The 27141-nt window shown below is 47.1% G+C and overlaps 1 protein-coding gene across 17 annotated transcripts in view; it reads right to left on the bottom strand.

Annotated features, from left to right (window-relative positions):
• IKBKB (inhibitor of nuclear factor kappa B kinase subunit beta) overlaps positions 1-27141 on the bottom strand; it is a 61079-nt gene that overhangs the window by 6953 nt on the left and 26985 nt on the right. For 12 of the 17 annotated variants that reach the window (XR_010159240.1, XR_010159243.1, XR_010159241.1 and 9 more), the window contains 14 exons: positions 19897-19985; positions 18740-18829; positions 16140-16264; positions 10768-10875; positions 8865-8994; positions 8300-8494; positions 7432-7546; positions 6525-6648; positions 5781-5932; positions 5557-5618; positions 4359-4468; positions 3258-3307; positions 3050-3149; positions 2709-2856 (listed from right to left, as the gene is read on the bottom strand). Coding sequence is in view for 13 of the 17 variants with exons in the window: in XM_024345145.3 (XP_024200913.1) it covers positions 2709-2856; positions 3050-3149; positions 3258-3307; positions 4359-4468; positions 5557-5618; positions 5781-5932; positions 6525-6648; positions 7432-7546; positions 8300-8494; positions 8865-8994; positions 10768-10875; positions 16140-16264; positions 18740-18829; positions 19897-19985 (1598 nt within the window). In the remaining 4 variants the exon portion in view is untranslated. Of the gene's footprint in view, positions 1-2553; positions 2857-3049; positions 3150-3257; positions 3308-4358; positions 4469-5556; positions 5619-5780; positions 5933-6524; positions 6649-7431; positions 7547-8299; positions 8495-8864; positions 8995-10767; positions 10876-16139; positions 16265-18739; positions 18830-19896; positions 19986-27141 lie in introns of all 17 variants that reach the window. The other 5 variants (XM_016959416.4, XM_054656681.2, XM_063816309.1 and 2 more) reach the window with 2 other exon arrangements.

Here is a 27141-nt window from a genome sequence, read left to right as displayed (position 1 = left end):
TTCCAGCTACCTGAGCCTCCTCAGCTCACAGCCCACGACCGCCGGCCAATCTTCAGGTCACCCCTCTGCTGATCTCTGCCCTGCATGGTCCCCAACCCACCCATGTAGCCCCCCAGGCCCCACACCTGACACTCACTTCGGCCTGCAGTCCTTCATCCCCTCACGTGTCCCTCAGGCCGTGGAACCATCCTGGCTCCACATCCTCCCCTCCAGCGAAACCTCAAGGCCCACACATCAAGAAGCCATGTTAAGCACCCAAGCCTCCCGTTCCTGGTCCTCCTGCTGCACCTTCCCTGCTGACCATGCCTGGGGAGAGGCCCGGCATTGGCCTCCTGTGCTTCTGCCCTGGACCGAAAGTATGGCAGGGGATGGCTCCTGCACTGCCTGGCTCCCTCCCAGCCAGGCCCTGCCCCAGCTCCTGCCCCACCCTGTTCTGTGCTGCACAGTGGCGGCTCAACTCCAGCCCCGCTGAGCGGCCCTTCTCAGTGCTGAGGTTGGCCAGGGACTCAGATCCTCCAGCTGCCTGGAGAAGGACTTCCCCAAATCCCAGATGTGATCATATCCCTACACTCAAGTTCCTTTAATATCAAGGGAAAAGACAGATACTGCCATGTGTCCTGTGTGCTTTGAAAATGGACATGGGCCAGGCGCGGTGGCTCATGCCTGTAATCCCAGCACTTTGGGAGGCCAAGGGGGGTAGATCTCTTGAGGCCAGTTCAAGACCAGCCTGGCCAACATGGTGAAACCCCATCTCCACTAAAAATACAAAAATTAGCCAGGTGTGGGGGCATGAGCCTATAGTCCCAGCTACTTGGGAGGCTGAGGCAGGAGAATCACTTGAACCCAGGAGATGGAGGTTGCAGTGAACTGAGATTGAGCAGCTGCACTTCAGCCTAAGGGACAGAGCGAGACTTTGTCTCGAAAAAAAAAGAAAATGAAGCGTGGCCCATGTAAGCTCACCCTTGCCTACCTCAGCAGCTTCATCCTCCATTGTGGCCTTCCCCACACACACCAGCCTGTCCCCACTCAGAACACACTGACTCCCCAGGCTCTCTGCCTTTGATAAAGCAGTGTCTCTGTCCTGGAACATCCTCACTCTTCAGCTGGAACAGCTCCTTGTGAACCTTCTTGTTGCTCCCTCTCCTCTAAGACAAGCTGGAGCTCCCCCTGTGCACAGAAACTGCAGCTCATGCCTCCTGGAGCTGCTTCCTAGCCCTTCCTGCCCTGAACGGCTCTCACTCATGCCTCTGTCTGTGCCCCTTGAAGGATCAGGCCCTCCTGGGAACAGGTGCCATGCCTTCTCACCTGTGTGTCTTGCTGGGCATATAGTTAGCATTCAGTAAATGCTCAATGGATGTAGATGGCACATCAGGCTATCACCTGCGCATACCTGCACCTCCCTCTCCTCTTCAGATCCTCCCTACCTCGTCATCCTGTTTTCTCCCGTTCCTCTCTTCTTACAGAAGGATGTGTCAATCACACTCCCAAGGCATGCTCAGTGCTCTGGCATGCGACCCCAGCCCCTCTGTTCTCTGCACTGTGTGTGGATTGTCCCCTCTGCCTTTGACAATGAGAATCTCCTAATGCACCATCTCCTGCTTCCACCATGAGCAACCATCTCCCTCTCTCCTTCCCTTTGCTCTTAAGGGAAACTGACACCTAAATCACTCTTTCATCCATGTCACCTTCTCTGCAGCCTTTCACAATGGGGCTTGCAGTCCCAACAGCTCTGGCTCCCACAACACGGCCAGGCCTGCCCGTCTCAGTTCTTGGCTGTTTTGTTTCCCATTTCCCCACCATGTGGCATCCCATGGACTCACAGCTACGTTAAGATGGTGTGCACAGAAAGCGTGGCTTACTGCACTGAGGGCAGTGCAGACGCAGACGATGGTCAACCAAGTTGCACTGCCGTGCATGACGGTGGGCTGAATTGGTGGCCCTAAGAAGGATATGCCCACATCCCAACTCCTGGAGCCTGTGAGTGTGACCGTACTTGGAGAAAGCGTCTTTAGAGATCCTGAGATGACATCACTCTGAACTATTTGGGTGGGACTCAAATCCAATGACAAGTGTTCTTGTAAGAGTCACCCAGATAAGGGACACAGGGGTCCCATGAAGACAGAGACAGAGACTGGAGTCACACACCAAAGAACGCCTGGAACCACCAGGAGCTGGAAGAAGCAAGGACAGTCCCTCCCCAAGAGCCCTCAGAGGGAGCTTAGCCCTGCTGACACGGGACTTTCAACTCCTGGGCTCTAGAGCTCAGATAACACATTTGTTTTTGTTTTTAGTAGAGACAGCTCTGCTGCCCAGGTTGGAGTGCAGTGGCATGATCACAGCTCACTGCAGCCTTGAACTCCTGGGCTCAAGCAATCCTCCCACCTCAGCCTCCCCAAATTGCTGGCGTTACAGGCATGAGTCACCATGCCTAGCCCAAATTTCTGTTGTTTTAGCCCCTCAGTTTGTGCTAATCTTTACAGTAGCCACGCGAAAGTAATACACAGATGAATGAAAACAATTAGCACAGGCCCTTCCTCTGACCTCCCCGCTTACACCAAGTCAAAGAACAGCGACGTGAAGCCTGAGCAGCAGCTGAGTGGGCTGCTGGTGGCTCTGTGGTGTCCCGTGTGGGATGGCGGCGGTGCACAGAGGTGGAAAGGCACAGGAGGCTGCTAGGCCAAGGGCCCGGGACCACAGCACTCACTCACACAAGCAATCTTCAGGAGATTCCAGAGCTCCTTCTGCCGCTTCTCCTGCAGCCGGACAACAGTCTTCTCATCCTCATTCATTAAGCTCACCACCTCTTCCACCTTGGGCAACAGTTCCAGCGCCTTCTGCTTGCAAATCACAGTTTTACTGCAAAGAATAAACATGGCAAACTAATGGCATTTGGGCTGGAGAAAGCAGAACCTGTGGCAGCTGTGCATCCAGTCAGCAGCTGCAGAAAGTCTCTTCATGAGGTCCAGCGAATGAGAGAGGAGGGAGGAAGGTGACCTCATACCTGCATCTCCCAGTCCTTCCTCCAGAGCAGGAAGGTCGGGGCTCATACCTGAGCTGCGTATAGATCACTCGCACTTTCTTCTCGAAGCTCTGAATTGCCTGAAGCAGCAGCCGTACCATTTCCTGACTGTCACCCTCAGTTCGCTGGTCTGGAGAGAGGGAGGGTAGCACAGTTCCTCAAGGAAGCCAGCAGAGAGTAGTGATGCCCCATAAATGAGATAAGGAGAAGCCCAAGGCAGACACAGAACCCCACTTACCTCGAGGTTTTTCCCTTAGTCTCCTGTACAGCTCTCTTGCTTGCTCCTCTCTAAAATATACAAAGAAGTTCTGTCTAGACTTGAGGTCAAATATGGCTAATTTTTACATTTTTTTGGTAGAGGTAGAGTTTCACCATGTTGCCCAGGCTGGTCTCGAACTTCTGGGCTCACAAGCAATCTTCTTGCCTTGGCATCCCAAGGTGCTGGGATTACAGATGTGATCCACTGTGCCCAGCCAAAAACATTTTTTTTTTAAATTAGTTGAGCATGGTGGCATGCGCCTGTAGTCCCAGTTACTTGGGAGGCTGAGATGGGAGGACTGCATAAGCCTGGGAGGTCGAGGCTGCAGTGAGCTATGATTGTGCCACTGCACTCCAGCACTGGCAACAGGGCAAGACCCTGTCTCTTAAAAAAATAATACAAATACAAATAAAAGAACTAGAGGAGAATAAAGGGTTAATTAGAGAAAATACAGAATCAAAGTTCTGACATTTGGAGCTCCTGTCCTAAGAATCCTAGTGAGAGAATCAGGGAACACTGCTGAGCTCACGGTGACACAGCCCTCAAGCGGCCTGCCTGGTTCCCTCCATCTGTACGCCAGGAGCACATGTGATCTCCTTCAGGTAGGAGTGATCTGCCTAGACCCCTCCGCCCCTCATGGAGCCAATGCCAAATACCTGACAAAGACTCAAACGAATGGTTTCCAGGTCCGAACTCCTAAGCCTCATCAGGTTCTTCCTTCTCTGTTTTACTTTCTGCTCTGAGCTATGCCTGAGTCAGGGTGGGTGGAACAAATCAGGGGAGTCTGCTACAGGGGTAGAGGCTGCTTGCATTTTACAGCCTTTACAGATTATGGCCTGCGTCTCAAATGCATTATCTGAATTCATCCTTACAACTTCGTGACTTAAGACTGTTTTTCTTGTCACTGAACAGATTTGGAAACTGAAGCTCAGTGATGATTTGCTGGAAGTGACCCCACAGAGAAGCATGCTCTAGAGAATGGTCCCGCACAGCCACTGAGGGTGCCCTTGACACACACACCGAAGCTCCAGGGCTGTCTGTGTGTGCTGGGCACAGAGGGGCCCCCCAGCCAGTACTCACAGGTCGTCCAGCGTTCCCCCCTGCTTCCGGCCCATGGGGCTCCTCTGTAAGTCCACAATGTCGGTCTGCAGAGCCATCATCCGTTCTACCAGGAGTTTCACTTCGTTCTCCTAATGGAAAAGCTGTGCTAATGTCAACTGATGTGGTAGGCGCATGCTGAGATGCAAGATCTGCGGGGGAGCGAGACCAGGGGACCCGCCACATTCCCTGAGGACCCTCAATGGACTGGCTCAAAGGAATGTGGACTGTGGGGTCTGAATGGCTGCGCCTGCATCTAGGGTCCACCGCTTTCTAGCTGTGTGACCCCTTGGCAAGTTACTTACCCCCAGCTACAGTTTCCTTTTGCATAAAATAGGCTTCTAACAGGGCCATCTGAGGAGTCAAGTAAGATGAAGTACTTAAAGCCTCTGGCATGGTGCCTGGCATACAGAAGATGCCCAAGACACATTACTTTCTCTTCTCTTCATCTGTCTATCCTGATGCTACCCGGGCAGGGAGGCCCAGACTGTTTTATTTCACAGATTATGAGTCCCAAGATGGGGAGGAGCACTCAGCCCTTCTATGGTTAATATTCACCATTAAACACACATATACTCCATCAGTACTGATTCATAAAAATCGATACTAAGACACAGGTGAAGATCCTTGCCCAAGTACACAGGGGAAAACAGAGGATAAGTCCAGGAAAAAGCCCCGGAGCCTGACTTCAACCTTCAGTTTGTGTGAGGTTCATTAAGTCACACGTATTTCCTTTGCCTTCATAATTAACTTTTTTTGGTGACATCTGATTTACGCTGCCCTGAGACTTTCTGCCTAGACCTTTTATTTCCTATGGATTTAGCATCCCAACAAAATTAGTCAAAAACCTTCGACAAGAGGGAGTGTTGATCATCCATCCAATGCCCTTCCTAACAGGAAATGGTCTTGGCTTTTCCCCAAGGGAACCTAACCCTTGCTTCTTATTTAAACCTGGACCATCTCTGTCCATTCATGCAGCTCTTGCATCTGGCCACAGAGGGGCTCCCTTCACTGGCTACTCTCTTGGCCTCTTTTCAGCTGGTCCAGTTAAGCTCAAAGCATGGTGAGGAACACCTGATTTTTGACAGAGATCGACCCAGTGTTTGATGAGAAAGTGAAAAGTGGGAGCACAAAACCTCACCCCCTTGGTAAGTTCCGAAACCCAAAATGAGTCTCCTACCCGCCCACAGAGCTCCACAGCCTGCTCCATTTCCCTCCAGGCCAGCAGCAGTTTATCTGATGCTGAAAAAAAATTGAGAAGGAAAAACAAAACAAAACAAAATAAAAACACCACAAAACTGAAACAGAAATAAGAACTCAATTATAATAGGACAAAAGAAACCTTAGAAAGAGAAAAAGAAAAAAAAATGGTGTCTTTAAACTCATTGCAAAGTGCACACTCACTGATCCCAAACTCGGTTTGCTCACTGTACTTCTCCAGGTCAATCTGGATGCTGGTTTTGAAGAAATCCAACTTGGCCTTGAGCTGCTGAGACATGGAAGCCATGGAATTCTTCATTTTGGAGAGGCAGCTGTTGTTTCGGAGGAGATTCATCCTGCAGGGACCACAAGGAACAGTCTTGGAGCATCTCTGGGATCCAAATTCCATTTCCTGTACAATAACAAAACCCCCTCAAATGTCAAGGGAGGTCCCTGCTATAATTATCATCATCACTATTATTATAGCAGCCACTTATAACCCAAGGACAATTTCCTAGCCCTCAGCAATGCCTGAGGTTCTGCACTGAACTTGACATCAGGCAAAGGAAGACGCAAAAGGCCAATAATGTTGGCAAACGAGTCACAATGCGGAAAGAGTCCGTAAGTCCCCAGCAGCACGGTCAGGGGAGTTTTGCTAATCCACATGGTAGTGAGCTCCCCTGGGTTCCCAAACCAGCCACAGCTTGGCCAGCCCAGCTTCAGTTCCACACTCCTCACCCTGTGCCAACCACACTCACCTCGCCAGGTCTAAAGGGGCCTCCGTCAGTCCAGCCCACCCAACCGCTTCCCGTCCATCCAAACCAGTGTCTCCCTTTTGTTGCTCATAATGGTTGCTTCTGGGTCCCTGCCTCAACCACCTCCCTGTGGCCAAAGCCACCAAGCAATTTTAAATAAATTAAGTTTAAAAAAAAAAGCCTGGCATGCTACATGGCGGCTCGCTGTCCCTGCTGCAGCCGGTTGCAATCTTCCTTCAGGGTCTGGATGCTGTGCCAGACCTGGCCCCACACCTTCCTCAGCTGGAAGAAGGCGAGATTCCTCTTGGGCTCTTGAACTGGAGACAGAGACACAAGCAATTGTCAAAGAATAACCACAATAACTCTCCTACAATTAACCATATCCTGCCTTCGACACTACTGGCACTTTCACGTTTTGTACCTACTATAGGATCATGTAACTTTGGAGGGTGTTATGCCTGGTTACTGTCACATACATGTATTTGTACCAACAGCATGTACCAGTGGTCAATAAGTAGCTGTTGATTTGAAGGAACACTTTACGAACCATTGGACACATATGTATATAGGGCCATATATTTTCAATAGAATTTTTTTTTTTTTTTTTTTGAGACAAGGTCTCGCTCTTGTCACCCAGGCTGGCATGCAGTGGGGGTGATCATGACTCACTGCAGCCTTGAACTCTCAGGCTCAAGTGATCCTTCTGCCTCAGCCTTCTGAATAGCTGGACTACAGGCATGCACCACCACATCTGGCTAATTTCTAAATTTTTGGTAGACTTGCGAGCTTACTATATTACCCAGGCTGGTCTTGAACTCCTGGGCTCAAGTGATCCTCCTGCCTCAGCCTCCCAAAGTGCTGGGATTACAGGCGTGAGCCACCACGCCCATCCTAGGAGGTTGAAATTAACTAATGGTTTCCTGTATTCTCTCTTGCCTGGCTACTCCTTGCATGTCCTAAATAAGGAAGGCTGCCCTGAGGACTGGCGATACTAATTTCCTTCACGTGGCTCCCTCTTCCTTAGTCCAGTCTCCCTTCCCTGCCTTGTCCCACATATTATAACGGATTATTTAGAAAAACAAAACAAAACAAATTCTTACGGATACAGCTGACACTTTCAGGTTGGGGCCGTGGGGAGATCTGAGTCTCATAGGTGATTTTACTGTTGTCAAAGAGAAAAACAAGATCCATGTCCAATGTGTGGCCCTCATTTAACTGCAAAGGGACAAGGACAAAATGAATCTTGTGGATCCAACCCTCTCTTTTCTAACTAATAATGAAGAGGTTCCACAGCTTTCCCCACTGTTCAGCAAGAGCATCATCTTCAGCCAGCAAGTAGGAAGCATCCATGAAGTGTTTAACGTTTCCAGCCACACTTACTGTCTGAACACACTCTTTATTTACAAACGTATTACATTCTATTTTACTCTCTGTCTTCCCTGGGAAGTTCAGAAATTCACTATATACTTCCCTATGCAATGATTATTTCTCATATGATAACTTTAGCTCCACAAGTCAGCTGAGAAGGTCTTTTTGAGCAGAGGTCATGTCTTACACAGCTATAGTTAACACAGGTGCCTAACCCAGTTCTGTACACAGAGGCCATCATAAATACTTTCAGTTGACTCAAGAAAGTGCAGCATCCTTTTTTTTTTTTTTTTTTAGTACACTTGGAAGAGGGCCAAGCAGGCAACTTGAGAGATTCGAGTGTTATAGCATCATTTTTTGCAATAAAGGCAAGAGAACGGTCTTGGAGGGTTTGGAAGTAACAAGTCCAGCAAGGAGATTTGTGTTTCCTATCAGGCCACACAGAGGACACCATACTCCAACTTAAAAACCAGCCAGGTATCCGCACTGTGTGATTAACAGACTACATGACAAAGCAGAATTGAAATCTGAAAGTGTGTTGAGTTTCCCAGGAGGCACAGCCAAGGTAAACAGGGTGGTGTGTACGAAGCCAGGGCTCACCTTGCCGTCTGAAATACACTGAGTGGCAGGCTTATCGGGGATCAACGCCAGGCCCGCTTCCTGCAGCAGCTCCTGGTCCTCCTCTGGGATGCCCGTGTCCTGCTGGATTCTGGCCTTCAAGCTCTGCAGACTCTCATCCTCTGTCACAGGGTAGGTGTGGATGGTGCCCGTGACCATGTTCAAGATATGAACCAGCTGCAACACAACCCAGATGTTACTGGAAAACCGATTTCTTCAAGGAAATGCCCATCTATTTGCCTAGGTCCTCTCTCTGCTACTCCCAACATTTCCCAACCACACAAAGCAAGGGCCTAGCTTGAGGGAGGGAGGTCATGTGCCATGTTTCGCATATTTTCATCTTTCATAATCCTGTCTGTGGCTATAACCTCATAGCCAATGTCAATTAGCACAACTGTCCTTTCTTTACTTATGCAGAAAGACTGATGCAGGAGCCTAAATTTCCTCACTAGGTCAGCTGGCCCCATCCCCTGCTCTGTCCTAAGAACTGCATGTTCCACTGGGGACCCCAGCTTTTGCCTCAGGGCTAACTTGGCTCCATACTCACCTTTAAGTTTAAGATGTCATCCAGGGCCTTGAAGCAGCCGTTGGGCCCATACGTGGGATCCGTGCCCCTCTGTCGGGGGTGCCACATCAGCATCAGTTGCAGCCACTTCTCCAGTCGCTCAGCCAGGACACTGTGGAGAGGAGCATAGTGTGTGAGGAGACACTTTCAGCCAATGTTGGGCTACAGTGTGCGTCTCCCAGTATACACACAGACAGCAGCCAGTAGACGGTGATTGAAAATGAAAATGGGTTTATCAGAAACAGTATAAACATTTCCAATCAATTATTCAGGTGTTCACACCTCTCTCCTGAATTCTAAAATACCCCCAAATCAGAGATTGCTGACCTCCAAATGGCTGCATAAGAATGACCCATGAGAGCCGGGCACAGTGGCTCATGCCTGTAATCCCAGCACTTTGGGAGGCCAAAGCAGGTGGATCACTTGAGGTCAGGAGTTTGAGACCAGCCTGGCCAACAAGGTGAAACCCCATCTCTACTAAAAACACAAAAATTAGCCAGGCGTGGTGATGCACACCTGTAATCCCAGCTACTCGGGAGGCTGAGACGGGAGAATCCCTTGAACTTGGGAGGCAGAGATTGCAGTGAGCCAAGACTGTGCCACACTGCACTCTAGCCTGGGTGACAGAGGGAGACTCTGTCTTAAAAAGAAAGAAAGAGAGAAAGAAAAAGAGTAACCCATGAGGTTTTAAAAATACACTTTATAGGCACATCCTAGCTTAGGTGACCCCTACAGAATCTAGATCCCATGCTGCCAGATATAGCGGTTCACATGACAAACTCCAAACTCCTTCCCCTGGCCCTGCAGAGCCTGCCTCCTGTGAGCACTCAAACCCTTCCCTGAGGCCAACACAGCTACTCACCACCTCCCAAATGTGCCTTGCTCACCTCAATCTTTCCCTTAGAATGTCCTTCCTCCTTTTTCTTCATCTGTCCATGTCCTGTACATCTGTCTAGACCCTTCCAAAAAGTTCTAGCTTATCCCATGTCATTCCATATAGCACTAATCCATCCAATCATCTCTTCCACCCTCTAAATATGGTAATCATTATCCATGTCACTCAATTATGTGTGACTGCCTCATAGCTTTCTTTTGCACTGTTACCCAATTCTGTACAATTATACAATATTATTAATTGTTTAGATTCTGGCTCTGAGACTGGATTGTAATGCCATTCAAATGACAAAGATTTATTTGTTGACTGTGACACAGAATTGGGCCACATGAGGGGTGGAAAGAGAAATAAGGTATAATTCCCTACCCTTAAAAGGACTGCTGTGAATCAGAGATAAACCCTATGCAAAACCGAATGTGATACAAGGTAGAGGCTATTAAGGGTAATAAGAGGTATAGATAAATTGTTATGTGAACTTAGAAAAGAGATGATTTCTAGGGAGATAAGGGAGGAGAACCCATTCCAGATTTAAGATTAAGAACGACTATGTTAATTTCTTAGTCACAGGACGATATCCTGATAGCCTGTTTAAAAGTTATCAGATGTCACTTCAGACTTGAATTTCTTTTTTCTTTTTTTTTTTTTGAGATGGAGTCTCACTCTGTCTCCCAGGCTGCAGTACAGTGGCACGATCTCAGCTCACTGCAACCTTTGCCTCCCGGGTTCAAGTGATTCTCCTGCCTTAGCCTCCTGAGTAGCTGGGATTACAGGTGCGTGCTACCACTCCTGGCTAATTTTTGCATTTTTAGTAGAGACGGGGTTTCACCATGTTGGCCAGGTTGGTCTTGAACTCCTGACCTCAGGTGATCCACCCGCCTCAGCCTCCCAAACTGTTAGGATTACAGGTGTGAGCCACCGCGCCCAGCCAAGACCTGTATTTCTAAAAAAACGAAGAAAGATATGTATTTGTGTAATGCCACTGTGCCTCACCTGTTAAGATTATTGGGGTAGGGTAAAGAGCTTGAAAACTTCACCGTTCCATTCAAGTCTTCGCTAACAACAATGTCCACCTCACTCTTCTGCCGCACTTTCGAATGCCTGCAAATATGAATCTTGTTAGGTGCAGTCACACGTTGCTATGACAGGGACACATTCTAAGAAATTCGTCATTAGGTGATTTTAGTCCTTGTGTGAACATAACACAAACCTAGATGGTTTAGCCTACTACAGACCTAGGCTGTATAGTACACCCTATTGCTCCTAGGCTACAAACCTGTACAGCATGCTCCGGTACTGAATACTGTAGGCCAGGGTAACACAATGGTAAGTATTGGTGTATCTAAACATATCTAAACCCAGAAAAGGTACGGTAAAAATACAGTATTATAATCTCATGAGACCACTGTCATCTATGCAGTCAATTGTTGACTGGGATGTCAATGAAATATACAGTCATACATATCCCTACAACACTTAGCACTCAAGAGCCATTTTACATTTGTAATATAAGTTTACAACTATACAGGAGACTTATAGCCCCAGTCTTTTGGAATAGCAGTCAGTTCATTCACATCGAGTCAGGCAGATTCTTTGAGAGTTTAAGACTGGTCAGGACTGCCTGGATGAGTTTTTGAAGAGCAACCTTTAGCAGAGTCACTGACCATCTTGTGCCCAGAGTTCTGCAGATAGTACCACTGCCTCCTTATCTCATCCTTGGCTTTTCCTTCTCCCTTGCTCTACCTTCTATTTCATCTATTACACACTCTTGTGTTTTGACAGAGGTTAAAATTAGGACTTCCAAACCTAGATTACAGCATGCATACGACATTTACATAAAATATGCAAAACCTACGCACACACATAGATACTTCCCTCTAAATGTACACAGCTAAATACTAAGGATAAATGAACTTATACATTTCCCAACTTAGGGAACTTCTTGGGGTATGTGAAGTAGTATCTGAAGGTAAAAAAATTTTTTTTTTCTGTCGCCCAGGCTGGAATGCAGTGGCACAATCATAGCTTACTGCAGCCTCGACCTTGTAGGCTCAAGCAATCCTCCCTCCTCAGCCTCCTGAGTAGCTGGGACTACTGGTGTGCACCACCACACCCAGCAAATTTTTGTATTTTTTGTAGAGACGGGGTTTTACCATGTTGCCTAGGCTAGTCTGAAACTCCTGGACTCAAGCAATTCGCCCACTTTGGCCTCACAGAGTGCTAGGATTATAGGGGTAAGCCACAGTGCCCCGCCTACATACAACTGGCTTCAAATCTTGGTAATAAGAAGAGTAAATCTGAATAATACTTCATAGATAACCAAGTACTCTGACACAGATCATTTATTCACTTATTGCCGTGACAGGCCCATGTGGCAGACATTATTTTTAGTCCCCCAATTTGGACTAAAGGAAATGATGATCAAATGATTTGTCCAAGGTCACACAACAGAGTAGCAGAATCAGGGGCTCAAACCCAATGTCTGGTGTTCTTTCTATTCTGTCTGAATGTCCAACTACGGTTTTTCCTCAAAACATCTAGGAAATTCAAATAAAAAATGCTTTGCTCCAAACAATTCTCATTGGCAAGTGGTGAACCGGCCTATCGGGAGCACACTGGCACTGGAAAGCTAGAAGAGCCGGTGCATGGCAGAGGCTGGTGCTTTATAGCTTGGGTTGAAACTCTGACAGCTCTAAGTCGGGGGCTCCAAGACTTTCTAATTATGTAAGTGTGGAATAAGCCTCTGCTAGAAAACTTAGGCTGTTGATGGGAAATTAGAAAAGGACCCAAAATAAGATGCTTATTGCTTGGGCTTGTCCTAAAATATATTTCAAAGTGGCTTTATAATAGAATTGTAAAGCCCAAATTGCATTTGTCTGGAAACTACTATTTACCTGCCATCTGAGATAAGATAGTGAAATTTTTTGAAAGTTGCCCAAAGCATTAAAAACTAGATAGTCCACAAAACAGCTCCTTATTGGGTTTCAGAGAAATCTACTTGAAACTGGCCACCTGGTCCTCCAGCACTGATGAGGGAAGCTCTAGGAAGATGGCTCTGCAGACAACAGATTTCCTATGAAGACGCTGGGCCATTAGGAATGTATTTTCAAAAAGCACCTGTTCTTCTAGTTCTAATGGATTTTAACTCATCTTGTCATAAATAAGAGAAATGCTCAACAAGTGACCTGAAGAAATGCAATAATTCCTTTAGTTAAAACCACTACAGCCGGGCGCGGTGGCTCACGCCTGTAATCCCAGCACTTTGGGAGGCCGAGGCGGGCAGTTCACGAGGTCAGGAGATCGAGACCATCCTGGCTAACACGGTGAAACCCCATCTCTACTAAAAATACAAAAAATTAGCCAGGCGTGGTGGCGGGCACCTGTAGTCCCAGCTACTCGGGAGGCTGAGGCAGGAGAATGGCGTGAACCCGGGAGGCGGAGCTTGCAGTGAGCCGCGATCGCACCACTACACTCCAGCCTGGGCAAAAAAGCGAGATTCTGTCTCAAAAAACAAAAACAAAAACAAAAAAAACCACTATAGATGTACATGCAATTTGAAGCTATTTTTATAATGCGTATACTATAAAGTGTGACTATAAATTAATGAACAAATTCCTCAATATTCCAGAACCTATGTAGCTAAAGGAGCAATGCCTGTTTTAAAATAAATCACCATAGTGGGGCATACTTTGCCACTTCTCAAAACTCAGGGCAGAGACCTCCCTCACTGGGAGGTAAACGTGGAATTGAACAGACTGCCATCACCTAAGACCACTTTTCTGGAATTGATTTCAAAGGATACACTTTATTCTTTTTTTCTTTTCTTTTTTCTTTTTTTTTTTTTTTTTTTTTGGTAAGATGGAGTCTTGCTCTGTTGCCCAGACTGAAGTGCAACAGCGCAATCTTGGCTCACCACAACCGCCGCCTCCTGGGTTCCAGCGATTCTCCTGTTTCAGCCTCCCAAGTAGCTGGGATTACAGGCGTGTGCCACCATGCCCAGCTAATTTTTGTATTTTTAGCAGAGATGGGGTTTCATCATGTTGGCCAGGCTAGCCTCAAACTCGACCTCAGGTGATCCGCCCACCTTGGCCTCCCAAACTGCTGGGATTACAGGCATGAGCCACCACGCCTGGCCCACTTTATTCTTATAAACAAATACTCTCAAGATGTAGACACTTGTCCTCTGAAAACATTCATGTTTTGTTTTCATTACTTCCAGAAGGTGACAATAGCCAGTGTTGGCAAGGATGTGGTGAAAGGGGCAGTGTCCACACTCCAGGTGGAGACGTGTATTTATATGACCTTCCTGGTGAGCAGTTTGCTAACTAATATGCATCAAAAACCTTTACAACGTGCAAACTCTTTAATCTGTTATTTCCCTTTCTAGGTATTATCCTAGGGAAACAACTGTGTGCAAGAATTTCCCTACAAGGATGTTATTCTTGGTGTTATTTTAAGAAGTAAAAATTATCAACGTCCTTCCAACCACGGGGGATAAGTTAAATGAACCACAGCACAGCCATTCAGTGAAATAACAGACATTACAAATAATAAGGAAAAACATACAGCATTTTTGATATCTAGTTTGAAAGGCACGTTGTATGAGGATTATAGTAACCTATTTTTGTTTAAAAAGTACAAAAATATAACGCTGAAGAGCCTGGAGACACACAACTGTTCATAGTGATTGTTTTCCAATTATGGGATGACAGTTGATTCCTGCTTTTTTACTGTTTCCATATTTTCCAAAACACAAAAATGAAACAAAGTTAATCTGGCAAAAATGAGGGGGTAATTAAACTATGCAGTACTATTTAAGTTCAAAATAATAATTTTTTGTGTTGCAGATAAATTGGCTCAAAAAGAAATTCTCATGGTGTGAAAAGCTTGAAAGCATGTGCAGGACCGTGTTCAGATAATGCTACCATTGGGGTAAAAAAGACGGGAAACATCAATGTACAAATAAACAAATATATGCCAATTTACTGGAACACGTAGCAAACACCCTTGGAAGATATGAAAACATTCTTGGAAGACAGCAGGTGCCTGTGGGGAGGTAAATGAGGGCCTGGGAGGCTGGTATGACTTCACTGCATACTCCCTTATTCTTCTGGAAATTTGAGCCACATGAACTTATTACGGTTCCAAAAAAAATAAAACTTGAAATAAGTAAATTTTGAGCAGAGTAGCATCATTTAAACTAGTGTGTGGCCTCTCAAGGAACAATCCTAAATGAAATCTAACTGATTTGGGGGAATATTCATTTTTAAATTATGCCTTTCAGTAATAATTAACTTTTATTTCTTTTCTGCCCCCAGTTCTTGATTTAAACTGACAAATAAAAATGGTCTATATTTATCCTGTACAACATGATGTACACATTGTGGGATGGCTACATTGAGCTAATTACCATATACATTACCTCACATACCATTTTTGGTGGTGATAATTCACTTTTATATAAACATATCCTGCACAATGCATTATTTCTTTAATCAGTAAAACAAAAGCTAAAGAATACAGGGTAATTCTACAAATCTTCATCATATCCTTTAATTTTTACTGGAAAAATTTTTGTGTAATTTATTAGGTTCACAATTTCAGCTACATTCTTGTGCTTTATGCTCAGCTGTTGTTTTTTTTTAATCTTTTTTTGTTTTGAGATAGTCTCACTCTGTCGCCCAAGCTGGATTGCAGTGATGTGACCTCTGCCTCCTGGGTTTAAGCAATTCTCCCACCTCAGCCTTCCGAGTAGCTGGGATTACAGGCGCCCGCCACCACACCTGGCTGGGGTTTTTAGTAGAGACAGGGTTTTGCCATGTTGGCCAGGCTGGTCTGGAACTCCTGGCCTCAACTGATCCACCTGCCTCGGCCTCCCAAAGTGCTGGGATTACAGGAGTGAGCCACTGTACCCGGCCACATTCTTACGCTTTAAAAACAAAAATTTATATTCAGGTTGTAGTAACATTTGTCAACAACAAATTTTCACATATTTCCTCCTGACTTGTCATGTGTACACGTGTTTTATTTGTTTACTAACACACAGCATTCTCAGTGTAAGTGCATATATTCATACAATAGTCTTACTTCTGAACACAGAGCAGATGACATTGACACAGCATTGTATTTAAAGATGTGAAGGCTCAGAATCCACATGAAGACTTAACAGCTACTCTACCTATTAACAGGTCCTTGGAGCACAGACCACTCCCCTACTCGTGCTAGGTCCTGACAGGCCTTCCTCTCGGAAGAGACACAACACAGATCTCCCAGGCCCGGTGATGGGGCGCCAGGGAAACAGGGTACGTGAAGAGAAAGGAAGAGACAGGCTCCCTCCTCCATCCAGGTGCCCCGGGCCCACTCACCACTGCACAGGCTGCCAGTTGGGGAGGAAGGGCCGGAAGCCCGTGATGCACTCAAAGGCCAGGGTGCCGAAGCTCCAGTAGTCGACGGTCACTGTGTACTTCTGCTGCTCCAGTAGCTCTGGGGCCTGCAGCAACAGGAGGGGGCACACCTGAGCTGCTCCTCTCTGGGGGGACCACGGCAGGAGGGGGCGGCCAGCCCATCTGCTTTCACCCCAGGCTTTCCTGGCTTCATCCCAGAGGGCACTGGCACATGCATGCAGGGCGAGGAGGGCACCCCAGGCATGTTTAGCGGGTATATCATGCTACCATTTCTAAGACCTTTCTATGTCCCACTCACTCCAGTAGGTACTGATGGAGGGGCTAAAGATTCAGGGCCAGAGTACATCACACACCCATCGCTAGGCTTTAACTTCTCTCCTTTAAAACTGAGGGTTGCAGGCTGGACGCAGTGGCTCACACCTGTAATCCCAGCACTTTGGGAGGCCGAGGTAGGTGGATTACTTGAGGTCAGGAGTTTGAGACCAGCCTGGCCAACATGGTGAAACCCCGTCTCTACTAAAAATACAAAAATTAGCTGGGCATGGTAGTGTGCACCTTTAGTCCCAGCTATTCAGGAGGCTGAGGCACAAGAATCGCTTGAACCTGGGAAGTGGAGGTTGCAGTGAGCCAAGATCATGCCACTGCACTCCAGCCTGGGCAACAGAGTGAGACTCTGTCTAAAAAAAAAAAGAAAGAAAGAAAGAAAAAAGGAAAAAAAAAAAAAAGGGTTGCAGCATTTCAGACGCTTATTGAAAACTAGCTTAAGGCAGGACACAGTCGTGGGCACTGTGTAGAAATGGGAAGAGAGGCTACAAATGTTAAAGGAAAATGATGCCAGGCTGTCCACACCAAATACACGCATTAAGTGCTGGTTGAACCCCTGAACCAGGTACCATGTGGTTGCAGAAAGGGCCAGGATATCTAGAAACAGGCAGGGAAAGTGTGATGCATGGCTGCTGCTGAGGCGGAGAGCGCTGGGGTGACCAAAGAAGGGGCGGCAGCACGGGGTGCTGGGGGTGCAGACTGGGCTCAGCAGGTGGGTGGAGACAGAAAGGATCGGGGCAAGCAAAAGCACAGAGACAGGGTGGTGCATGGTCTGGTTGGAAATGTGAAGCTTAAGGAAGGGCCCGGGAGACCAAACCAAGAGAAGACATTCCGGGATGGGTAGGTCAACCTCTATGTCTGGTTATGGGCAGACGTTTTAGCTCACGTGAGTACATGACTTGACTCAGCTCCTGGTTAGAGCATGGGGTCCCCCTTGCTCGACTGCTGCTGAGCTGAGGAGGACTTCAGAAGGATCTACCAAATCACACGCCATATGGACACAGGCGCCTGAATCACAGCCCTCTGCGAGACCCACTCTGAAAGCCGCAGACTCCTTGAGTCAATCCCAATTGTGGTGGCTACTGCCATCATCAAGCAACCTATGACAAGTCTTGCTGGGCATTTGTGCTAAGCCCTCCTGGAATCTAATTGCCCTCTACATCTTCACTGCCCCTACCTCACCCACTCTTCGCTCCTGTTCAGTGTGATTCCTTCTCCACACAGTGTCAGGAGTGGGCTTTCCAAAGAGTTGCTCCTTCTCCCACTTAAAACCCATCAATCTCTGCAGAGGTTTTAAGATAAAGTCTAGAACTTTAGCCCAGCCCTGAAGGCCCTTCATAATCTGTGCTCTACCTTGTTCTCAGCTTCAACTCAAGACTCTCTTTCCCTTTTGTGCTCGGTTCCAGTCACACCTGCAAGTCTTCCTGTGTGTGATCCCTCTGCACAGAATTCCCCCTGCCGTCCCCCACCTCCAGCCCTTTTCACCTCCTTACCCTTCAAGTCCCAGACCAGGCTGAGGCCACCCAATATATATTCTCGCAACACCCTGCACTCTTGCTTTGTAACACTCACCACAACTGTAATTTCTTAGTTATCTGTGTAAGCATCACAGTAATGCTTGCTTTCCTGCTAAACTCTAAGCTCTGAAGGCAGAAAAGGGCTTGTCTTTTTTCCCCACTGCATCACCAGCCCTGAGCACAGTGCCTGACACAGACTACACTCCATCAATATGCTTGAATGAATGAGTGACTCAAACAGAAACCTAATATTCAGACCAAATAACATAAACAAAGGGTGGGGAGCTCAGAGCTCTGACCCCTACTCAGTGGCCCCTGAAATACCTCATGGAAAGTGTGGCCTCGGCCAGGCTCAGTGGCTCCTGCCTGTAGTCCTAGCTGCTCAGGAGGCTGAGGTGGGAGGACCGCTCGAGACCAGCATGGATCTGTTTAAAACCCTTTCCTTTCAGAGAAGACACTGAAGCACAGAGAGGCTAGGGGATGGTGCAAGGCACATGAGCAGAGCCCTCCGGACATCAGAGAAGACGACCACATCCCTCCACAGGGCATCTGGTGGCAAAAAATGCTGACTCGACCAGGTTATGGGTGTGACCTCATGCATCTCCAAAACATTCAGAGAGCCGGTGGGACTCAGGTGCTGGGAGCAAGGCAGGACAGGAGCCCCACAAATGCAGCAGCAGGGAGGAGCTGACAGGCAAACAGGCAAGGCCCACTTCTTACCAGGTACTGCAGGGTCCCCACGAATGATGTGCAAAGACTGCCCTGATCCAGCTCCTTGGCATATCCTAGGTCAATAATTTTGTGTATTAACTAAAACAAAAGGAAGGAGAAAGCTAAGGGTTATAAGAACACAATGTCCTTCTATGAGGATTCTGACTGCCTGGTGTTAGAGCAGAGGTATTTCTGAATTCCCAGGTACTATTAGATCCCAAACTCCTAAGAGCCACCAGATACACAAAAGAATGCCCTCGACACGGTAGATTCAGGGCTAAAAGAAAAGGCATATTGTAAAAATGCTAGGCACGTGTCCTCCCACACTCTGCCACGCATCATCAGAGGGAAGCTGAATGAACAGAACAGGCACCAGCCCTCAAGACAGCTAAACCCAGACTTGAAACAGGAAGGACCGGGCCAGCCTCTTCTCAGTAAATGCCCTCAGTTCTCAAATCTGAGCACCACTGACAGGAGTGAGGGTGAACTGGAACAAGGGCGAGCCCTGTGGTAGTCACAGGCCAGGCCTAGGTGCTAAGGGCAGCTGTATGGGAAGGGATTAGGTGATCTAAGAACTCAATCACTGTATTCCACTCAGCTGAGCCTGTGCTCACCACCCCAGCTGAACACATAGAGTGGGTGGGTAAAGACCACAATGTCAAGCTTGTGGGGCAGTCAACACCATGTCTGAGCCGGGTGGCCACTGAGGAGGCCACAAAGAGCTCTGGGGAAACTATAGGCTGGACCAGGCTTGGCAGCAGAGGCCAGCTCCCAGTGCCTCTTCCCAGCCACATCCACAACCAACTGACCACTGGTTTCCATTTAGTGTCGAGAGGCGAGGCTCTTAAAGCAAATGGAAAACAAAAAGTCGACTTCCAAGAAGCGCTAGTCCCAGAGGCTAGGGGTGGAGGTAGGAAGGCAAACATTATTTTCCTTATCAGATTCCTGCAACTTGAGCAACTAACAATGTAATCCATTTAAACTTGCCTCAATCTGCAACAACCTTTTTGCTCAATTTTGTTTCAAATCAAACAGCATTCCCAGAGAATCAAAGCACAGGCAAGGAAATGCAAATACACACAAATATGCAGAGTGTGCTCCTTTCCTCCCAGGCCACTTCCCGGCACGCCCACCTGAGGCTTTCCCAGTCCCAGGAGGTCACTTACCCTCTGTTCTCCTTGCTGCAGGACGATGTTTTCTGGCTTTAGATCCCGATGGATGATTCTGTTTTCATGAAGGTATCTAAGCGCAGAGGCTGAGGAAGAGGGGGGTGAGTTTTTCTTAAGCCTAAAAAATGCTTTTCATGACAGAATCTCCTATCCTGCAAAAGATAAATGCCGCATGCCCCTGAAACATACTCTGACTTGTAGCGCAATACCTCAGGGTGGAGGGCAGGGGCCCTGCTACGTGAGGCTTAAACTTCCACAGGAATCTGGCTTACTTGCGCAAAGCACTCTTTGCCTTGCATCCATGAGGTCACCAACTGCAGCCTAGAGCAGTGCTTCTCAAACTATACTACCTGGACCAGCAGCAAACAAGCTTGTTCAAAATGTGAAATTCTCGGGCCCCACCTGAGACCTCTGGATTCAAGTCTCTGGGGATGACCCCACGATCTGTGTTAACAAACTCTCCAGGTGATGCTGACGCCAATAAAGTTTTGAGAAGGGAAGCTTCTTTGGTCTAGAGGCTCAAAAATCTAAATTCTATAGGGTGGGCAAGGAAGAAGGGCCCTTGGGGACAGAGTCCTATGGTCATATGATCGACAGTCCCAAGAGGTCAGAACTGGCTTCCAGGAAGCAGCGGGGAGGCAGAAGAGGAGAACAGGGACACCTCCCACACATACAGACAGCCCTACACAGACTTACTACATGCCCAGTTCTCTGGGAGGTTCTGTGAGGGACATAAAATAAGGGGCATGATCCCCAACTTTAAAGAGCTCAGAATCTAGTTGGAAGAAAGCAGACTGCACAACACTGGCTACGGAAGCATTTGATACCAAGAGCTTCTGCTGTGAGGAGGCAACGTGATGATGTCACATGAGGAGGCACCCGCCTGCAGCTCAGATGGCAAGAAGGACGTGATTTTACCCTCAAGAGAGGGTGAATAACTTTGACAGACATCTAGTTCACTGCACTATAAAAGAAAGAAATGAAATAAATAGTACTGAAATGAGATAAAATTATTTTTATTTGGAGATGCTATGACTAGAGATGGAGATAGATTTGGAGATGTAGCCTAGAGAGCTCAACAGACTAAACGCTGGATAAAATTTAGCCATTTGTCTGGAAACGAACAAGAATACACAAGTCAATAGCTTTTCTCTATGTTAGCTATATCCAGTTGCAGTGGAAAGGAAAAAAAATCCCATTCACATTAGCAACAAAAACTCCAAAACACCATGGGATACATGTAGCAAAAAGAGCAGTGTATGCAGGAAAGTCACATGGTATAAATAGAACAGTGCAAATAACATTAAAAGGTTTTCAAAGTTTATGGCAAAAGATACTATAAACAAAGCCAAAAGATAAGAGAGGTGGGGAAACAATATCTACAACACATACACCAAAGAGTAAAGATACCTAATAGATAAAAAGCTCTTATAAATCAATAAGAAAGCAACGCAGAAGAAAAATGGGGCTGGGCGCGGTGGCTCACGCCTGTAATCCCAACACTTTGGGAGGCCAACGTGGGCGAATCACCTGAGGTCAGGAGTTCAAGACCAGCTTGGCCAACATGGTGAGACCCTGTATCTACTAAAAATACAAAAAAATTAGCTGGGTGTGGTGGCATGCCCCTGTAATCCCAGCTACTCGGGAGGCTGAGGCAGGAGAATTGCTTGAACCCAGGAGGCAGAGGTTGCAGTGAGCCGAGATCATGGCCACTGCACTCCAACCTGGGTGACAGAGTAAGACTCTACCTAAAAAAAAAAAAAAAAAGAATGGGCAAAGAATGTCAAGTGGTGAGAAAGCACAGAAGAAGAGATACAAATGGTGACAATTACATGAAAAGTTGCTTCACTTCACTGGTAGCCCAAGGATACTTACTGCATATCTTGAATGAAATAATTAGAAACAGACAGTCATTAGGAAATGTTAGAACAAATTATGGTAGTGCCACATTAGAACAGGCAACTCTTGGGTCTATATTTTCTGACTCAGAGGGATAGTTAATGGTATGACCTGTTTCTTGTTTAAAACTTAAAAAGTCAAAAGCAGTAACATTGAGAGGTTTAACAACGAACCCTCTCTATGCCGTCGCCGCCACCACCATTCTCATTCTCTCTGTTTCTCTCTCATTCTCTCTCTCTCTCTCTCTCTCTCTCTCTCGCATTCTCTCTCTCTCTCTCTCTCTCTCTCTCTCTCTCTCTCTCGGCAAGCCGGGGAGGGGAAGACCCCTGAGGCCCAGGCAGCGATCCTATCTGCTGTCATGGGTACGGGCCTCTGTGCAGGGTAACGGAAAAGCCTTCCACAGAAACTGAGTAAGCAAACATGCTCTGCAAAGACTCTAAGCTGAACATTTGCTGAAAACATATTTAAGAGTCAAACTGAGAGCTGGACAACTGACTTCCACCTTATTAAAGGAGTTCCAGCTCAGAACATTAAGCTATACATGATGAGTATCTCTTATCCAAAATGCTTGGGATCAGAAGTTTTTTTTTTTGGATTTTGGAATACTGGCATATTCCTAATGAACCCAAGCTTAAACACAAAATTCATTTGTTTCATATATACCTTATATGAAACAACTGAATTTTTATAAATGATTTTATAGTCTGATGGTAATTTTATACAATAGTCTTAATAATTTTGTGCATGGAACAATGTGTTAAGTACTTAAGTGTGGAATTTTCCACTTCTGGCATCATGTCAGTGTACAAAAACCTTCAGATTTTACAGCCCTTTAGATTTTGGACTTTGGGATTAGGGATGCTCTATCTGTGGTGCCAGATCTCTCCTTGCATCTGCTCTTTTAAGTCCAGCCTTCGACCATGTGGTTCCAACATATCATACTGTTCCTTACTTTTCATTTCCTTCCTAAGTGACAGAGTAGATTAGCTTAGGTCCAATTAATGTCCAGATGAGGTGAAAGACTCGCTGCTTTCCATGTGCCTAAAAAATTCTATTTCATCTTGTTCTCAATTGTGTTAATGTTTCAAGACCAATGCTTCTCATCAGCACTTTTATTTTTGTTTTACTTTTATTAAAAATCAAAGCAAATGAAAAAGCATAATAAATTAAATGAAGTATAAAAAATAGCTGCACTAACACAGCCTTGCAGACAGGGATGGCACTGCTGTTGAATATGAACTACTGGCTGGCAGAGAGCAAGGCCATGTAATAACTCAAAGTGTCTGTTAACTGATAGGTTCACAAAAGACCTGTTTTGGTATATGACAGGCTGCTGGAGAGTATCAGGATGTAATACATAAAAGTGTAGGTTAGTTTTTTCCAAAGCAGAATGTATGGAAGTTGAGATACTGTAATTTGAGCAAGTACACATGCCCAGACTGAGACAAGGCCCCCAGAGCTGGAGGCATAACATCTCAGGGCAAAACCCAGGGCACAACCAGGTGAGATGTCCCCAGAACCCCCCAGTGAAGAGGAGGAGCATTCGGATCAGACCAAAGGCACCGCTCTCTACACCACGTGGATTAGAGTTGTCACCAGATCTTCAGTGAGGAGGGACAAGAGGTTGGTAACTGAATACTCTGACTACTATTAATATCTGTCTATTTTTACGCTTAAACAGCTGTACAAAACAAACTTTATTCCTCATTTCCGGGTGGTCATCTATTCTTCAATACCTCTGTCAACTTAATAAAGTCCAGATTTAAAGAATCCAACAGGTATTGTTACACATAGTTTCTGGGACTGAAATGTAAAAATTCTGATAGGCAAGTCCTCTTAAATGTACCCTGCAGAGAATAAGCTTTCAAAAAGCTTGGTTCAGTATCACTGTGCTACATTTTACAAAACAGTACTTCAGAGCTAAAGTGAAATGAATCAAAATTGTCTCAAGCCCAGAGAATCTAACTTTGTTTAAATTTGATGAAAAATGAGACATTGAGATGAAGAAAAATACTGTTGTATCTGGAAGTTTATTAAAAATCTAAATCCCTGGCAATAGCAGTAAGACATGTTTATAAAAATTGAAAGCCACACCACAAAGCATAAAACTGTACCAGGTAATTTCTCAGGTTCCCATTACAGAGAAGAGCTGTGAGAAGCACCACATTGCAAACTATTAAGCTATTCACAACTACACAGTGAGGCCAGGCATGGTGGCTCACACCTGTAATCCCAGCACTTTCGGAGGCCGAGGTAGGAGGATCCCTTGAGGCCAAGAGTTTGAGACTAGCCTGGGCAATATAGCAAGACCCTGTCTCTAAATAAAAAAAATTTTTAATTAGCCAGGCATGGTGGCGCATGCCTTCATCCCAGCTACGTGGGAGACTGAGGTGAGAGGATCACTTGAGCCCAGGAATTCAAGGCTGCAGTGAAACATGATCGTGCCACTGCACTCTAGCCCGGACAAGAGAGCAAGACCCTGCCTCTAGAAAAATGCAAAAACTAAAATAAACGACACAGTGCAGTGTATGCAGGAAAAACACAAAAACTAAGATAAATGACACAGTACATTTCCACAGAGTGGGTCCACATGGCAGACTTGCCATAGGAAGATAACAGCCTCCTTCTCTCACCCTCCTCAGAAGCCGTGCCCCGGTGGTAACCCCAGCCTTTCCCTGGCTCATGAGGAAGGCACAAACACATAACTGAAGAACGCTGACAATCCTGTGGGTCTTATTGATGAATCACAGCTCCGAATCACAGCCCCACAGCCCTATGTATTTTTTTCAGATGACAAACCACAAACTGGGGAACAGATAAGAGCAGCAAGACTTCCGAGAAGAAAGCAGTTTTATAAGGGTGGGTCCATGAATCTCTATCTATCACAAGTTTAGAGGGATGACTAAGTACCCTTCAGAACATTTTTGTTTGAGCTACATTCCATAGAGAACAGGTGGAAAGAGAAATGGTCCAAAAGGCTGAGATAGAGGTTAGAAGGGTACAAAGATGGTTGGTTGTCAACCGGCTGGTAATCCAAGTCATCACTGAGTGAGAAAGGCAACGGGATGTCCGTTCCCTCAGTAAAATCCACTGCCTGGGTCCTACTGTGCCAGCCACTTCAATGTCACTGGGCTTCCCAAAAAATACAGACTGGAAGGCCAGCTGTGGACATGGGGAGAGAGACTGAGTCTGGCTAAAGGTCACTTGGCTAAAATAGCCTTCAATTAATCAGTGGGGCAGCAAGGCAGTAACGTTGGGTGCCAAGGCGAAAGTGCGACAACTTCACTAATTCACTCAGCAAGGCTCTATTGAGCGTCCACTATCTGCACACAATGGGAAACATGCCACTGAATCAAAGCCTTTTCCTAACTTCCTGCACAGTCTGGTCAACTGGCCCCAAACCCGGAAGTCAGCCCTCACTGCCAAGGCACAGACAGAAATCACAGGGCAGTAATGGCAATGCCAAGCGTCAAAGGAGCAAATGAGGTGACACCAGCAGAAAGACCCACAGGAAAATCCCCGTGACCCCAGGCCAGGCAATCCCCACAGAGGGGCAGGTCTGCAGCTGTGCCCAAAGGACGGGCAGGCTCAGGGTCTCTGGGAGGTGCAAGAACAGCTTCCACAAGGGGCAACGCGTGCAAGGCCAGCAAGGGACTGACAGGTGGGTTTGGAATCACGCACGGAGGCTGGCGGGTAGGTTCTGTGGGTCACATGCAGAGGTTGGCAGGTGGGTTCCGAGGATCATGCCCAGAAGCTGGCAGGTGGGTTCTGCAGGTCACACACAGAGGCTGGCAGGTGGGTTCTGTGGGTCATACACAGAGATTGGCGGGTGGGTTCTGAGGGTCACGCCTGGAGGCTGGCAGGTGGGTTCCAAGGGTCACACACAGAGGTTGGCGGGTGGGTCCTGTGGGTCATGCCCAGGGCTGAGTGGGAGAAAGGTACGGTGAAGGGGCTGGGCCTTTATCTAAGAGCGGACTGTGATGGAAGTGCCCTTCCAAGACAGAAGGGTAGGTTAGCACACAGGGTTAAGGAGGCCAGGGAGGAGGTCGCTGCAGGGGTTTGCTCTGACATTGAATCAGCAGAAGCAGCGGTCTGCAGCCTCCATAATGCAAGGCTATGAGCAGGAGCAGGGGCTGACTCTGTGAGACCGGGTTCGACACGGACACTTGGTCCTGGGCAGCGGGCAGAAAGTGGCACCATGACACAAGAAAGGGGATGGCAGGAGGGACCTGGCTGAAGAAGACAACCGGAGCTTCTACTGGAATTGACTTTGGAAGAAAGACCTGGCGGACATGGGTATGACTTTAGGATGAGTTCAGGGTTGAATTCCAGATTCTGGGAACAATATGGTGAGAAACAGGCCACAAGAACGGCCAGGGAAACAGAACGTCGAGGAGCAGCGGGCAGCCAGCGCAGGGGCAGGGAGGGAAGGACGGACAGGCGAACGCAGGGGCAGGCAGTGGAGATGAGACACAGAGCCTGTGGGAAGCAGTTAGGCCACCAGCTGGCGGATGTCAGAGATGTCCCGGGGCCACCATCCTGAAAACCAGATTTCTGGACAGTGAAATGGAGTTGTTAGAGGGAGACGGGGCCCTAGAGAGCACTCGGAGGTCCAAACCCCTCATCCTAAAGAAGGGGACGCTGCGGCCATGACATTCCATGCCTCGCCCAAGGCTCTAGAGCTATAAAGTGGTGGAGCCATGACTGAGGGCCGGCTGTCTTCTCTCTCATTGTTACTGTATTTATTAACCTGGTTACTTATGCTTTCCAAAAAGCTTTATGTGCAAATGATCTTTTGCTATAATCCACACTTCAGTCAGATGGATGCATGCAACGGAACCAGTCAGAAGATCCACAATGCTAGACAGTGCACCTGATGTGCAGTTCCTGGAATGGAGCTCTCTTCCCCAAAGCCAAATGTTTTCTCTGAAACCCTCTGTTCTTTAACGCTGAAGTCCTGGATGCCTGCTAGGAGCAGCTCCACTAGGAACAGAGGTGGGGCTCAGAGAAGGAAGCAGGGACAGCAACAGAGGGGTGGGTTCCCGAAAGGCCTGGAGCACAGGATGGTGTCACCACAGCAGACTGGCCACCTGCAGAATCCAGGAAAGGCTGATTCCAATCTAAGATCTGATAAGACCCAGGCCCGCCCAGCAGAGCCACACCCCATCAGGCAGGAGAGAGCGCCACAGCCTGCCCTGCAATCTTGAGTGCCCAGAATTTTGAGCCTCCCTTGACAAAAGAAAACACATGCCAATGTTTTCCAAAGGATAATGAGCAAGACTGTTTAAATAAAGTCCACTCACATATAACTTCCTTGAGCTATTTTAGGGTCACATTACATGG

The sequence above is a fragment of the Pan troglodytes genome, chromosome 7, assembly GCF_028858775.2.
Source record: "Pan troglodytes isolate AG18354 chromosome 7, NHGRI_mPanTro3-v2.0_pri, whole genome shotgun sequence".
Taxonomy (NCBI): domain Eukaryota; kingdom Metazoa; phylum Chordata; class Mammalia; order Primates; family Hominidae; genus Pan; species Pan troglodytes.
The sequence above is the reverse complement of the archived record's forward strand: the minus strand, read 5'-3'. Positions and strand labels throughout refer to the sequence as shown.